At 35.1% G+C, this 15375-nt stretch overlaps 1 protein-coding gene across 1 annotated transcript; it reads right to left on the minus strand.

Annotated features, from left to right (window-relative positions):
• Positions 1-447: 447 nt before the first annotated feature.
• On the minus strand, positions 448-11572 carry LOC126979836 (golgin subfamily A member 7). Its single transcript, XM_050829399.1, has 4 exons — positions 11195-11572; positions 8268-8420; positions 7007-7154; positions 448-6149 (listed from the first exon to the last, which is right to left on the minus strand). Exons 1-4 carry the CDS (start codon positions 11345-11347, stop codon positions 6115-6117), a joined length of 489 nt encoding a protein of 162 aa, XP_050685356.1. The 5' UTR covers positions 11348-11572; the 3' UTR covers positions 448-6114.
• Positions 11573-15375: the final 3803 nt, after the last annotated feature.

A 15375-nucleotide genomic window follows, 5' to 3' on the forward strand; every position in this document is an offset into this window, starting at 1 on the left:
CGCGGGGATATTAACACGAGTTTTTTAAGTCACACTTCTTTAGGCCTGTTATGAAAAAGTGATCAGAGTGAAATTTTAAGATGCGCGCACATCTCTGTAATACAAAAGTATCAGGGTGAAGTTGGTTCCTAAACTTTTCTGACGTTGCGTCATGCGTTATTTTTTTTTGGTTCTTCGTCCATTATTGCGACAGGCGAAGGGTTCAAGCCCGTACAGCCGTATTCGTTATTTAATAATTAAATGTCCAAGCCATCTTTGCAAGTTTTTTTAAATTGTTCTTTCTACAAACGAAATAGAATAAATAATTTTAGGGATTTATGCTTTGTTACGCCAAAGAAGTATTACTTCTTGCGTGCACACATAAGTATACACACAATTTTTTTATAATTTTCTAAATACCTAATACAAACGATCTAATATACTTATATCAATAAATAAAACAAAAACTATAAATACAATATTCAAATATTTAATATTCATGCCTAGTACATACTTCACAACATATTCACTTATTCGAAACATATATTCTTGATAACAAATCTATCATTATATACAAACTACCAGCTCACCACTGCGGCACAAATAACAACTATATTAACAATATCTATAAATCTACAATATCCAAAGTATAAAATTGCTAAAATAATTATAAATATTATATATTATGTTATCAAATTAAATTTACAGACTGTCTAGGATAAATACACAAATAAAATTCGAAAACAAAATTTTATAAACGATGCGGGACTCGAACCCACGACCTCTCGCGTTCCATGCCAGTGCTCTGCCAACCGATCCGGTTGGGACAGCATACAACTACTACAAAATTTTATGACGGTATCGTATGTCACTCGAACGGTTAGTTCAGTTGGAAGAGCACTCGCACGGAACGCGAGAGGATCCGAGTCCCGCATCGTTCATAAAATTTTGTTTTCATATTTTATTTGTGTATTAATCCTAGAAGTGAGGGTTATCACTTTAAAAAACATAACAAATTGTTTAAAGTCTATTAGCCATGGCCACAATGGCGTATAAATCAAATTGCTTATATACTTACTTACATACAGATATCTCGCGAGGTGAATGCAGAATGCAGGAATGCGATAGTGATGTGACCTAATTAGAATTGTCAAAGTCAAAGTCAAATAAACTTTATTCTATTAGGCTTAAATTAAACGCTTTGGAATCGTCGCTATAAATATATTTTAAATTACTGAACCTACCATATATTCGAGAAAAAAAAGTTGAGCTCGTGAGAAGAACACACAAGAAACACAACGGCCACTCTTGCTGCATCCAATATATGAATCATGTTTAAATAATATAAATTATTTCATATAAAGTAATGAAGCATAAACTGTATAAATAAAAATTATCGCATATTTGATGCATTAAACTTTATGCTCGTGAACGGGTGCTACTCGTGGTAGCTCGTGGTAGGATGGTCTTGTTACCGGGAGGTCTGCTTGATGTGTTTTTTATTATCATTATTTCCTTTAAAATTAAAGTTATTATATATTTTATTTTATGAAATGCTCACATAATGCCTCTATTTATTTACGGTATGTGTGGATTGATGCATCTACTATACTCAATAACTCTTGTGATTATAAGTATTAATATACTTTTTTTTTCTTTTTTTGACTTACTCGTGTAAGCCTTTCAGTTTTTGACATTTGAGTACTTCTTCTCATTAGCTCAACCCTTTACGAAGTAGCGGTAAATTCAATTAGAAAAAAAAAAATTTTTTTTTTTGAAATTCATAAGTGTCATTTCCGTGACCTACATGAATAAAGTGTTTTTGAATTTGAATTTTGAATTTAGATTTTGAATTCGTTCGTTTAAGGATATTTATATTTATGACCATAATCATGAGAGTGACGATAAATTTAAACAATTTTAAGTTTACCATTTTAACCTAATAATTATATCTCAAATTTTTGTTCTGACTTTCTTCAACACACATGTGTAATCCATTTTTCCCCATTTCTTGTGCTTGGCGGTGACTAAAAACTCGTTTTTTGAAGTGAAAACTTCTTTAGCGGCGTTGAGCACTTTTCTTAGGATGGGTATAAAAAGTTAAACTCGCGTCAGGACACGATCGAAAATTCGTAACACACTCATTGAAATTCATAGTTGATTCATGGTTGATCATAGTGATTGCGAAGCCGAAACACCGCGAGGTCGATGGATCGAATCTCAGCCGTGAAGTATTTTTACAGTTTAACTATTTGATTTTTAAGCTTTGTCATTAGCGAAGACTCTCCCCTAAGGCAATTTTTTTTATGAACGCAACCGGATAGAATCGGATCAGTCATTATTAAAATCAAAAAAGTAACACGGGATGGCAATTTTTGTATTAACGCAATAACACGGTAAGCGACGACTACGGCACATCACTAGACGCGCGACGTGAGGCGTTCGGCAAGCGGGGGGAGATGTTTGCGCTCTTTACCTCAAGACCCGACTGCATTCAACTCGCGCGATAACTGTACATAATTCTTCAAAGCTTGTCACTGATACGGTTTCATTGGAACAAAATATACAAGCTGGTCAGAGAACACAGCAATCTCTTCTCATATCGTTTCACTTCCACTCTTCTCGTACAGCGATTGCGTAACCTTCAGATATCAGATGTAATAAATCTGTAAGTTTATAACACAATCCTAAATCGAGTATATATTTATTCCAACGAACATGATATCAGTCAACATAATCTATAAAGTAAAACTAAAACAGTAAATCTAAACAATTTGTTATGTTTAAAAGTGATAACCCTCACTTCTGGAATAAATTACACAAATAAAAGTGAAAACAATATTTTATGAACGATGCGGGACTGGAACGATTAGCTCAGTTGGCAGAGCACTGGCACGGAACGCCAGAGGTCGTGGGTTCGAGTCTCGCATCATTCATAAAATTTTGATTTCACGTTTATTTGTGAAAAATAGTAAATAACTTTTTTCGGAAAGAATTAATACATGCACTATAATAATATAAAAACATAACCGCATTGGTTATATAATATACATAGAAGTGACATAACCCCTAAGAAATATCCATCAAAGTATTACGAGGGCTGCACTAAAAGTATCTGGAATGGAATATTTCCACTGTTCCTGTCATATTAAAATCCTTTTAATTGAAAACTCCTTGGTTTTAAAAATCGAATAATATTTATTTATTTAAAAAAAGATTCTCGGTTTTGTCACAAGGTCTTTTCAAACTTGTTTAGTCGTTGAGAAAATGGAATTGACTCGAGAAAATTCTAGAGCGATGATTTATTATGACTTTCGAAGTGGTTTAACACAAAACCAGTGTGTTGACCGGATGATTTCTGCATTTGGTGATGAAGCCCCATCCAAAACCACAATTTATCGCTGGTTTGCTGAATTTCAACGTGGACGTGTCAAGCTCAGTGATGATCCCCATCAAGGTCGTCCAAAAACTGCAGTCACCAAAGAAAACGTTGATGCTGTGCGTAAGCTGATTGAGGAAGATCGACATGTGACATACCGCGAAATTCAGGCAACTTTAGACATTGGCATGAGTCAAATACAAATAATCTTGCATGAACAATTAGGTGTAAAAAAATTGTATTCCCGATGGATACCGCATTTGCTCTGTGAAGAGCAAAAAGCGGCTCGCGTTACTTGGTGCATCAGAACTCTCGAAAGATTCCACGCAGGATCCTCATATGCTGTATACAACATCGTATCAGGTGACGAATCCTGGATATACGCGTATGAACCCGAAACAAAAGCCAGTCACGAGTTTGGGTGTTCGAAAATGAGTTAAAGTCAACAAAAATTGTTCGTTCACGGAGTGTTGCAAAAAAAATGGTGGCCACGTTTGTCTCCAAAACCGGCCATCTTGCGACTATTCCTCTTGAGGGACAAAGAACGGTTACTGCAGAATGGTATGCTAGCATTTGTTTGCCACAGGTCGTTTGTGAACTCCGTAAAGAGAACTGCAACCGCCGCATCAACTTTCATCACGACAATGCGAGATCTCACACCGCGCACAGAACAAAAGAGTTTTTAGAGCAAGAAAATACAGAATTATTAGACCATCCGCCGTACAGCCCCGACCTAAGCCCTAATGATTTCTATACTTTCCCTAAAATAAAGAATAAATTGCGTGGTCAGAGGTTTTCATCACCTGAAGAAGCTGTGGACACCTACAAAACGGCCATTTTGGAGACCCCAACTTCCGAATGGAATGGTTGCCTCAATGATTGGTTCCATCGTATGGAAAAATGTGTCAAATTTCGCGGAGAATACTTCGAAAAGCAATAAATACATTTTTAAATAGTAATGTTGTGTCACTTCCTTGATTCCCGAAATTTTCAGTGCCGCCCTCGTTTTAATAAAAAGTCACATCTTAACATCAAATCTCATTAACGCCGTGAGCAGATACTTGAAAGAAAAAACATAAAACAAATACAGTTCTATTATTAAAATTTATCCGTTTCATCAGCCACTTTGGAAGCTTTAAGCCATTCTTTATTATAATTTTGTTCACTTAAACTTTCGTCCATCTTGTGGGGGGCCTACCAACACTGCGTCTTCCGGTACGTGGTCGACATTCGAGGACTTTACTGCTCCAACGGCCATCTGTCTGTCGAACTATGTGCCCTAATCACTGCTACTTCAGTTTCGCACTCATTTGGACTATGTCGGTAACTTTGGTCCTCCTACGGATCTCTTCATTTCTGATTCGATCTCCGACGACCTGTGCAGAATCGCCGGAATACGTTGGATGAGGGCTAAGTCGTGGATTGGGGGAGGCCTTTGTCCAGTAGTGGACGTCGTCCGGCTAATGATGATGATGATGATGAAACTTTCGTCATCGCGGAACTTTAACCTATTTTGAATGGGTGGTAGTTTTTGACGTTTAATAAGTGATTAAAATATTTAAAATTCAATTGACATACCAAAGTGGGACTTTGTGTCCTACGGGTAAAATAAATATCTTTGAATCTTCTAAATCTTGCGCCCTGAAACTACTAGGCGAACATGACTTAAAAGCAGTAGTAGAAATTAATGATTCAACTTCATCCCTACTACGCGACCGGCTGTTATGCAACATGCGATAGATGGACGAAAAAATTTAAGGCAATGCAATAAATGTTTCACTTTAATAATATTTTGTGTGTCGTTATAATAAGTCAAACATGTTATTAACTTTAATATTTAAAGAACATATTATAATAAAATTTTCGTCAAGTAATTCAATATGGCGTCTGATAACTTAAAAAGTTTATTGACATGATTTTTTTAAATATGTTTATGTTTTATCTAACTGCATTAGTATCAGAAATAAAAGATGATATTAATATTTAAACAAATCGCTCCTTCTAGTTACACATTATTCAGGATTTTTCAAGATGGCAACTCCTATAGATTCTGTGACACACTGACCTCTACTATATACCACTGGACTGGTGGTTGTCAATGTGCTTTTGTGCCTGTTTTATATTCACAATTTTGGCGCTCTTGACCATGTAGCGAGAGTCTGCGGTACTAAAACTAATGATGACAACCTCAGCTAGACAAAACTCAATAGATTGTAAGAAACTTATTACAAAAAAAAATATTTGTGTGCTTTATTACGTTGATTCTTGAAGTATAAATAACACGGAAACGAACGAAATTAATTCAAAATGCAAAAATACTCCAGAGTACTATACGGTTCTTTCGCAGCCATTTGTATTACACGTCAAAATTAGTTCTCTGGACGCTCGCGAGTGGCGCTTCAAATAGGCACAAAAACTTTGCTGTCAAACATAATATGGAACAGATTGTCCAGTGGTATTTATTACAGGTCAGTGCTGTGACAGAGGAAATACACGTTGCATGCTAAATTGTTTCCATTTCATACTAAACTAATTATTTATTACAAAATCGTACACTAAACAAATATCCCAGTACTAAATATATAAAAAACTCGAAACTCACTCACTCTAAATAGTAACACTATCTAACTTAAATACAACCGCGTCACGGAAATGTCAATGTGTCATCTCTTCGCGATGAAGAGACACAACAGAGCACCATATATTTAAAACCAATACTTTTGTTACATGAAGAACTCCCGGTTTTCTTGTGGTGGTCAGGTGTGCCGCAGTTGAGTTGCCGTGGAATTGCCTGAAGAAAAAAAAACGTATTAAACAGTTAAATGGAAAATTTAGGCCCATCAAAAGGCGTTTCATAGAGAATTCATACGTGTTATTTCGTAGCATCAATAATATAATAATTACAAGAAGCGTTATATATATATATATATATATATATATATATATATATATATAATATAAAACGTTTTAAGCTATTGCATAGCTTCTATCGCGGGCCTTGAGCGTGGAGACCGAATCCAGAAATTCCGTAACGAAAATAACCTAACACTTACTTACTAGATGTATATAGACATTTCGGCACAGTCATTACAGTTGCCGTGGAACAGCGGTTATCAGGTATGCTTTTTGTGCAGAAGGTCCCAGGTTCGAGCCTGGGGTACATCTTGATTTTTTTATTTTTTTATCACTTTTTTTTAATTTTTATTAGTATTACAAGCATTTTTATTTAGTTTTACCTGTCCCGTTGTCTGTCTGTAATCAAATCTTGCAAGTAAAATTTTACTCAGTTCCCATTTGCTTTTATTAGAATTTTTTATCAAAAAAAAAATACTTCATAAATAAAATAAATAAATAATTATAATTGCATAAGTTGATAAAAAATGCTATGCAATAGCGTTACCGCGGCAGTCTCCGAGTGCCACACGTCTTTTTTTATTATTTTCAAATGCTTCAGCACTGGTCTAATGTAGGTAATGAAGGTAGTAATGAAGGTGATAAATAAATAATTATTATCATTTTCCCCAGCGAATTAATGTTTAACATTAATATTATATACTAGTTTTCAATAATTAAATATGTATTAATTTAACAAACACAAAGAACATAAAATTTAATTTAAAATTATTATATCAAGCGAAATAGCAATACCTGTTGGGCTTTGGCAGTTGGCAACATCTATTATTGTTATTTCTATGACTCGCAGGCCACGCAGTATTGGGTCTGTCAAATGAATGCCCCGGGGATTGTATACTCTCTCGTTCTGTGTTGAGATGAATTTTGATATTTTCCTTAAATGCTGAAATAAGCATATTGTCAAAATTAATAATAGAACCAATGCAATCAAAATATAAGATAATTTTTAGGCTTCCTGTACATAACACCGGATCCACAAACATACCACATTAATGCCATGTTAATAAATGAAATACCACAGTCCAGTAAAGCATTGTCAATGAAACTAATATAATGGCTGCTAAGAATTTCTACATTGATATTGTACTACATCAACATTAACAGTGTTAACAACTTATAAATAAATCATATATAAGAAATCACCCACTGTAAATGATTTTTTTTCGAATGAAATGTACATAACATCGGTATGGCGCTGGTGATGATATTTTTTAACTAATGCAAATACATTTCTAGAATTTACGGTTATTGAATGATTATGATTCAGGTCAGATATTTATGAAGCAAATGTGGTGTGGAGAATGTGAATGGAAGTGAATATGATCAATCTTATGGCTTGTAATAAACATAATTTAGAAATTCAAACAAGACATTCAGCTGGGGTGAATAGGCCCAGGATTTTGAATGTTCATTGGTCAAGTAATGATAACAACATATTGTAAGCAATCATTATTGGACACGTTGCAATATAGATCTATATTTTCGTCAAAGGCAATTAAAATTTAAATTACAACACTAAGAAAACAACAAAATCTTTTCTTGCCAGTATGCAATGGAAAAAAGTATCCAAAAACTAAGAAGAATACACAAAACATTTTTTTGATATATAAAACAAAACTCACAGATGCACTTATACTTAACGTCTTAAACTTAAATGGAAATGGTCAGGTGATATAGTAAGATTACATGATAAAAGATGCACACTACAAACAACAAAATGGACAACAACAGACTACAGCAATTGGAAAGAAACACACAGGGTGACAAAATATGACTGATGACTAGTAAAATCAACAGGAATAAACTGGTTCAACATTGCTCCGGATAAGGAAAAATGGAAAAACCTGGAGGAGGCTTTTACAACTAACTAATCTTTACCTAATTTATTTAAACACAACTAATATGTAGTTACACTAAAGAAAACATGTAATAGAACCTAACATTATATGGATTAATAAAACTTAAATAAATAAATAAAATTTAAATGTACCCTCACCTTTTCATAGTGTGTTTCTGTGCAGATATATATGAAATATGCAGTGAGACAAGCTAAGCAACCTTCGCAGTATGTGCTACAGTCAGCGGTTTCAGCCATCTCAAAATGTTCATTCAATTTCTCTATTGTGTATTCAAATGTTTGTCTGTCTACCTGAAAATAACATGCACAGCATAAAATTAATAAGTTTATGTTACACAGGAAGCATTTTATATTATACTAGTTGACCCGACAGACGTTGTTCTGTATATAATAAATAAAATATTTTTATTAATTTCTCAATAATATATCATAACATCAAGAATTATTTCGTAAAATATGCTCCCTGTTGTTGTAATGAAATTGTTTCACAACAGAACTGTCAAACCGTGCGTCAATAAATTCTCTCATAGAAAATATTATGTCCATACAAAACAAATATCGGATGACGGGGGACACATCAAATGAAAAACAAAATTGTTGTTTTTATTTAATTCCGAGGATTTTCATATTTATTCACCTTTTAAACCTTCTCTAGGCTTAGCCAAATCGGTCCAGCCTTTCTCGAGTTTTAGCGAGACTAACGAACAGCAATTCATTTTTATATATATAGATTATACTTAAGTAATTACTTAAATAATTTAAAAATAATTTTATCAGGGCCATTTAAGTTATGATTAACACATAATAATTAAGGTGATTTATTAAATAAACAAATTTTTATTTTATATTTTTTATTCTTTTTCTTTCACCAGTTACAAAAAACTTGGTCACACATAACCAGAATAATAATAATATAATAATTATAATAATAATAGAAAGGTAACCTGAATATATCAAAATAGCTAAAATTAGGTGATAGGAAATGATCACCACCCAGTAAGCCCACAGTTATGGGTGGGGATAGACATAAAAAAACCGACATTTAATTTATTCACAATAAACACCATCCGAACCTAGAAAAATCTCTTACAAAATCATAAATTTTTCACCGAGCTCCCCTGTTAGACCCGAAACGACCAAGCTTGTACGAGTTGTTGTATGAGTAAGCTTGCAAATTTAATCTTAACTATAATAGAAGTAACTGTAGCAGATAATGAAGAACTACCTATACAACATCATTTCAGCCAGAAGATATCTACTGCTGAACAAAGGCCTTCCCAAAGATCCCCATGACTATCATTCAACATATTCCGATGAACTCGACCAGATTGTCAACTGACAATCCACCAAAATGAGTCCATCTTAGCCAATTCATCCCTACCAACACTGTCTTCCGGTATGTGGTGGGTTGTAAGGCACAAGGACTTAACTGCCCCAATGGCCATCTGTACTGTACAACATGAAAAGCTAGAATCCAATAAAATGCTAAAACAAAGAGTCAAGTACTAACAGCCAATAAAGTTATAAGTACAAAGTAGATAAATACAATCAAACTGAGTATTAAACTCAGGTTGCAATTGTTTTTGAAATAAAATTACAACTTGGACTTGATGTTCTCGTTTTATTTGTTACACAAAATTACTTATTACAGTGTATTCACAATGCAAAGAAAAATAGGTTGCACATGGAACCAGAGGAGACCTCGAGCAAGGTGGGAGGATGAATTCAAACTCACAGCGGGCCCCGAACTGGAGAAGAGCCCTTGCCAAGCTGCACACTGAGTTACAAGACATACTCTAACTCAGAATGAAAGGGCTTAATAGATAGATGGATTCACAAAGCTCACAGTTTGCCTGTTGATCATAGAGTACTAAAACAGATGGAACTTTTTACTCTATTCTCAAAATTATAAAACCAATACAACACTACACCATTAAATCTATGAATTCGCTACACAAACTAAATCACACTGAACTACACAAGCCTATACAAACAGGACCCAACAATTAACCTTCCTAAATTGGCACTAGATTTTTCAGATACACCAAGACCGAGTGTGCCGTACAGCACCCACCACCCTCACCAAGTTGTGACCCTTATTTTGTTTATAAGATGGTTTATTTTGCATGGTCTTATAGCGTGCTCCAATAGCTTTCAAATACATTCACTCAAATCATCCTCATTTTAAGCAATCTATTGCTACACATACAATAAAACACATTGAAAGAACCCTGTGTGAGCACCAATGTGATTGCTTTGATTCACTTTGGTTAAAACAGACATGAAACAAATTATGACAACTAATGCAATAATCATCTTTAATGCTAATCCTTCTAATGAAAGTGATAAATTAGCAAGTTAGATTAATAATAGCTCTCTGGAATGCCAATAAACTTTCACAACACATTCTAGAAGGGAAAATTAATATCCAAAACACACTTTACATAGAGAAACTATGAGTCATGGTGCTTTTGGTGTATGTATTTTTATACTCATCCTAACTTCCTATTTGGCCAACTGAATCAAAAAATCCCAGGAACCATTTGAAATTAGCATCTCAAATGCTTAATCAAATCTTGATTCTACAGCAACAACACTTTTATCATCATCATTACAACATTCTACCAACTTCATAAAAAGTGGCCTCTAGTGTTGCAAGTTGTGATCACCTAACATCAGGTGATGATATTTTGTACTCTATTAAAAAAATGTTGGTCCTTTTTTTTTAATAGACTCAAGAGTTTCTAGAAATAACTGCTCAGGGACATCTAAAATAAAATTATGTATGATGCCTATTTATGTTTTTTATATTATTTATAGATGTTATAACATTTATATATAACATTGCATTTCTACAGGTGATTGAATTTTTGGCGACTACTATCACTAATAATCATTTATCAGATTCAAGATTAATGATATTGATAATAAAATAACTGTCACTGATGAATTCAAGTAAATTTTCACACTCAATTAGTTTTTAAACACATAAGTACAAGACCACAGTTTGACCCATTTAAAGATGAGGTCATTAATGCAAACAGAATTATTGCAATTTAACTTACTCTATCTTCCAATTCAGGTGGAAATCTTGTTTGAAACTTAACAGCTGTTCCTTCAGAATAGTCTCTTTGAATAAATATCTTAATGCCCTGCTGTGTAGGTGTTTGTTGACTACCAGGTGTGTTAGGCCCCGAAGGTATACGATTATTAGCCATTATCAAATGCAAACAATATTTTTGCACTTATCAAACTCAGCGTTTCTGTTATCACTTTCCTATCAACATAACTAGTAGCTTTTACTATGAGATCACGGCACTTTTAACGTAAAAAACTAATCTATAGATCTACAGAATCTAGATTATTCTCAATATTTAGGAAATAAGATTTATAACAGTTTGCAGTCTGCACAATACGAATAGGATAGGAAGTGGATAGGAATAATATAATCATGGTTGTCTGACAGACGACAGTGACAGCTGATGACCGACCGTAGAGCATAGAGTAATAGAGTATTATTTGTATTACGTGACAGCTCCACCATTTATAATGTTTTTATTACAATTTGTTTTAAGCATGAGATGCCAAGTTTAAGCAAGTTCATAATTTTACAGACAGTTAAAAATTCCGCCATAGATCGCACCCTTACTGTAAGTCGTTAAGGTGTTCCAGTGATCATCATAATATTTTACTACGACAATTACATGACCATAACGACGTTACGATAGTTGACCCATATATCCGGATAGCAAAAAAAAAAGATTTGGCCTAGTATCGTTAATTTGCTCCTAAGAATTGAAGAGTTCCGTTACTTTGTCATTGATCCCATTATCAGAACCTAACAAAACTCTCAACAAACTTTTTTTGAAGTATATCGTTTCCAATAAAAAAAGAATTATCGAAATCGGTTGGCGCGATATTGAGTTATTCGTAAATTTATCGCGCACATTCTTATAGCAAATTAAAGATTTTTATGGTTTTCCCATGGTTGCCATTGCCAGATCTAGACCAAATTGCAATGGGACCACAATAGGAAGTACCAGCTTTAAAATAATCAAAATCCGTTCACCCAGTCCAAAATTTTGAGGTAACAAACATAAAAAAACCAAACTGACGAATTGAGCACCTCCCCTTTTTTGAAATCGGTTAAAATATGCATGTATTTTATATTTAGTTGAAATATTAACTACATAGAAGTGGGAGAGTCACGCTGCCGTCTTTTGACGTCAGCACAATCGGGCCAGACTCGTCCGGGTTAATTACCACACTCGCACAGAACACCGGTGTCAAGTTGTGGCCTAGTGCCACTATGTTTCGCATAGGTAAGTGTCATGGACCGGTGGCCATCCCACCAAGAATATGACAGCGGATCTTAAAAAGATTTTACCCCAGGCGGGTACTGGCACCCTTATCCTAAAGGCGTAGTCCCTGACTCATGTAAGTCAGCTCTTGTCCATCCGATCCAAAAAAAAGAAGATAGTTCGGATCCGGCAAACTACAGTCCTATTGCTATTACCTCCCTGCTCTCCAAAATCATGGAGAGCATAATTAGCCGTCAGCTCTTGGTATACCTAGAGGGTCACCTGTTGTTCAACGACCAACAATACGGGTTTCGCCATGGTCGGTCGGCAGGTGATCTTCTGATATACCTATCACATAGATGGGCTGCGGCTATTGAAAGCAAGGGGGAAGGCCTGGCAGTTAGCCTGGATATAGCGAAGGCCTTTGATCGTGTATGGCACAAGGCGCTCCTCTCAAAACTTCCATCATTTGGGCTTCCCGAGAGCTTGTGCAAGTGGACCTCCAGCGTCCTCACTGGGCGCAGCATACAGGTCGTTGTCGACGGATATTGCTCGAACCCGAAGCCCGTGAATGCTGGAGTGCCCCAAGGCTGTGTGCTGTCTCCGACGCTGTTTCTTCAGCATATCAATGATATGTTGGACACCTCCAACATTCATTGTTATGCAGACGACAGCACTGGTGATGCCGTATACATGGGCCATGCAGGTCTCTCTCGGGAAATCGTCTAACAGTGCCGGGAGAAACTTGTGTCTTCTATCAAGTCCTCTCTTGAGAAGTTTGCGGAATGGGGAAAATTGAACCTTGTTCAATTTAACCCCCAGAAGACTCATGTTTGCGCGTTTACCACTAAAAAAACCCCATTTGTCGTATCACCGCTCTTTGACAACACTTCCCTTAAAGACTCGCCTAGTATCGGAATACTGGGTCTCAAAATCTCGAGCGATTGCCAATTTCATGGTCATCTGGAAGGCAAAGCCAAGTTGGCTTCAAAGAAACTGAGCGTCATTAATAGAGCACGGCAATACTTCAAGCCGGCCCACATACTAGCGCTCTACAAAGCCCCGGTCCGGCCACACATGGAGTATTGCTGTCATCTCTGGTCTGGCGCACCCCAGTCTCAGCTCGATCCATTTGACCGCGTGCAACGCAGAGCAGCTCGAATTGTCGGGGACCCAGTGCTCTGTGAACGGCTGGATCACTTGGCGTTGCGTAGAGACGTCGCTTCATTGTGTGTTTTCTACCGCATTTATCACGGGGAGTGTTCCGAAGAGCTGTTTAGCCTGATTCCTGCCGCCGAATTCCACCTTCGCACGACACGCCACAAGTTAGGATTTCATCCTCACCATCTGGATGTGTGGCGGTCGTACACAGTGCGGTTTTCAAGGAGCTTTCTTCCACGTACTACAAAGCTGTGGAATGAGCTTCCTTGTGCGGTGTTTTCGGGACGATACGACATGGGAACCTTCAAATAAAGGGCGTACACCTTCCTTAAAGGCCGGCAACGCTCCTGTGATTCCTCTGGTGTTGCAAGAGATTGTGGGCGGTGGTGATCACTTAACAACAGGTGACCCGTACGCTCGTTTGTCCTCCTATTCCATAAAAAAAAATGTTTTTTATAAATCAAATCAAATCGAAATCAGTTTATTCACGTAGGTCACGGAAATGACACTTATGAATGTCAAAAAAAAAATCTTATTGAATTTACCGCTACTTCGAAAAGGGTTGAGCTAATGAGAATAAGTAGCAAGAAACTCATTGCCACTCTTTTATATCAAGATTTACATTTAAGTACATCGCTTTACAAATCATTTCAAATTACAATATAATATGTAAAAATGTAAAATGATGCAACAGACACACTTATATACACTATAATCTGTATTATTATTATTTATTTTATCTTAAATATTTTTTTTATTAAATTTGTGCTGAATAATAAATATTAAATACGAAATATAAAACATCGAAACGCAATGGTATTGTTCCTAGATATTATTTTCAGTGGTTAGCGATATAGTAAATTATATGTTGGTTTATATGATAATGATATGTTTATTATTATTTACAATGACTGAAAGTGGATTTGTTAAAACGCAATCAGATAATCTACCAAAAATAGATGCGTTTAGGATGCTGTTTGATGAGTGTTTTTGTGTTTCGAACCCAGATTTTCTTCTTCTGAATTTAAAAGAGTGAAAGTTATTATGTGATAATTAATTTAATTACCACATTAATTTCTAAAACTAAACATAATATATAAATGCAGAAAATATAATTTAACTGGAATTACCATATCCATTGTTTTATTTCTGTTATTAAAGATCATTAGCATATGATTCTCATTGAGATCAATGTTAAGATTCTGTTTTATTTTTTTTGCATTTTTATAGTAAAAAACAATCAAACTAAACAAAAACGCACCCGCTCATTGTATGAATTATCACTTTAAGTAATGAAATGTCATGGACTGAATTCGTTGTATTGCGATTTAAAGGCATTTCTGGGTAAAAAAAATAGGTTCTAAATAAGTAATCACCAACATATTACATACTAAAATCTTCTCCGAAACACACTGCATCTAATAGTTCAAGAATAATTCTGATCGGTTTAATAGTTTTCACAGTATAACTAAAGGAATAAACCGGCCATACATTTATTAGTACAATATAGATTCTTGGGATACTCTGACGCCACAGAAACCTCGCGCTAAATGGCGCGTTTGAGCCGAAATATTTTGCTGGGAAAAAATATTTATTTTTTAATTGAATAAGAATGTTTTAATCTACCTATAATTTGATGTGTTTGATAATTTTTAGGATGAAAAAATTAAATTAAAGTATTTTCAAAATTCATGCATTATTGGTAAACGACTACTATATGTTTTAATACCTCAGATTATCGCTATATTACCACTTTATGCTATCACTGTTCGCCTAGTTTCGGA

The sequence above is a fragment of the Leptidea sinapis genome, chromosome 4 (genome assembly GCF_905404315.1).
Source record: "Leptidea sinapis chromosome 4, ilLepSina1.1, whole genome shotgun sequence".
NCBI classification, from domain to species: domain Eukaryota; kingdom Metazoa; phylum Arthropoda; class Insecta; order Lepidoptera; family Pieridae; genus Leptidea; species Leptidea sinapis.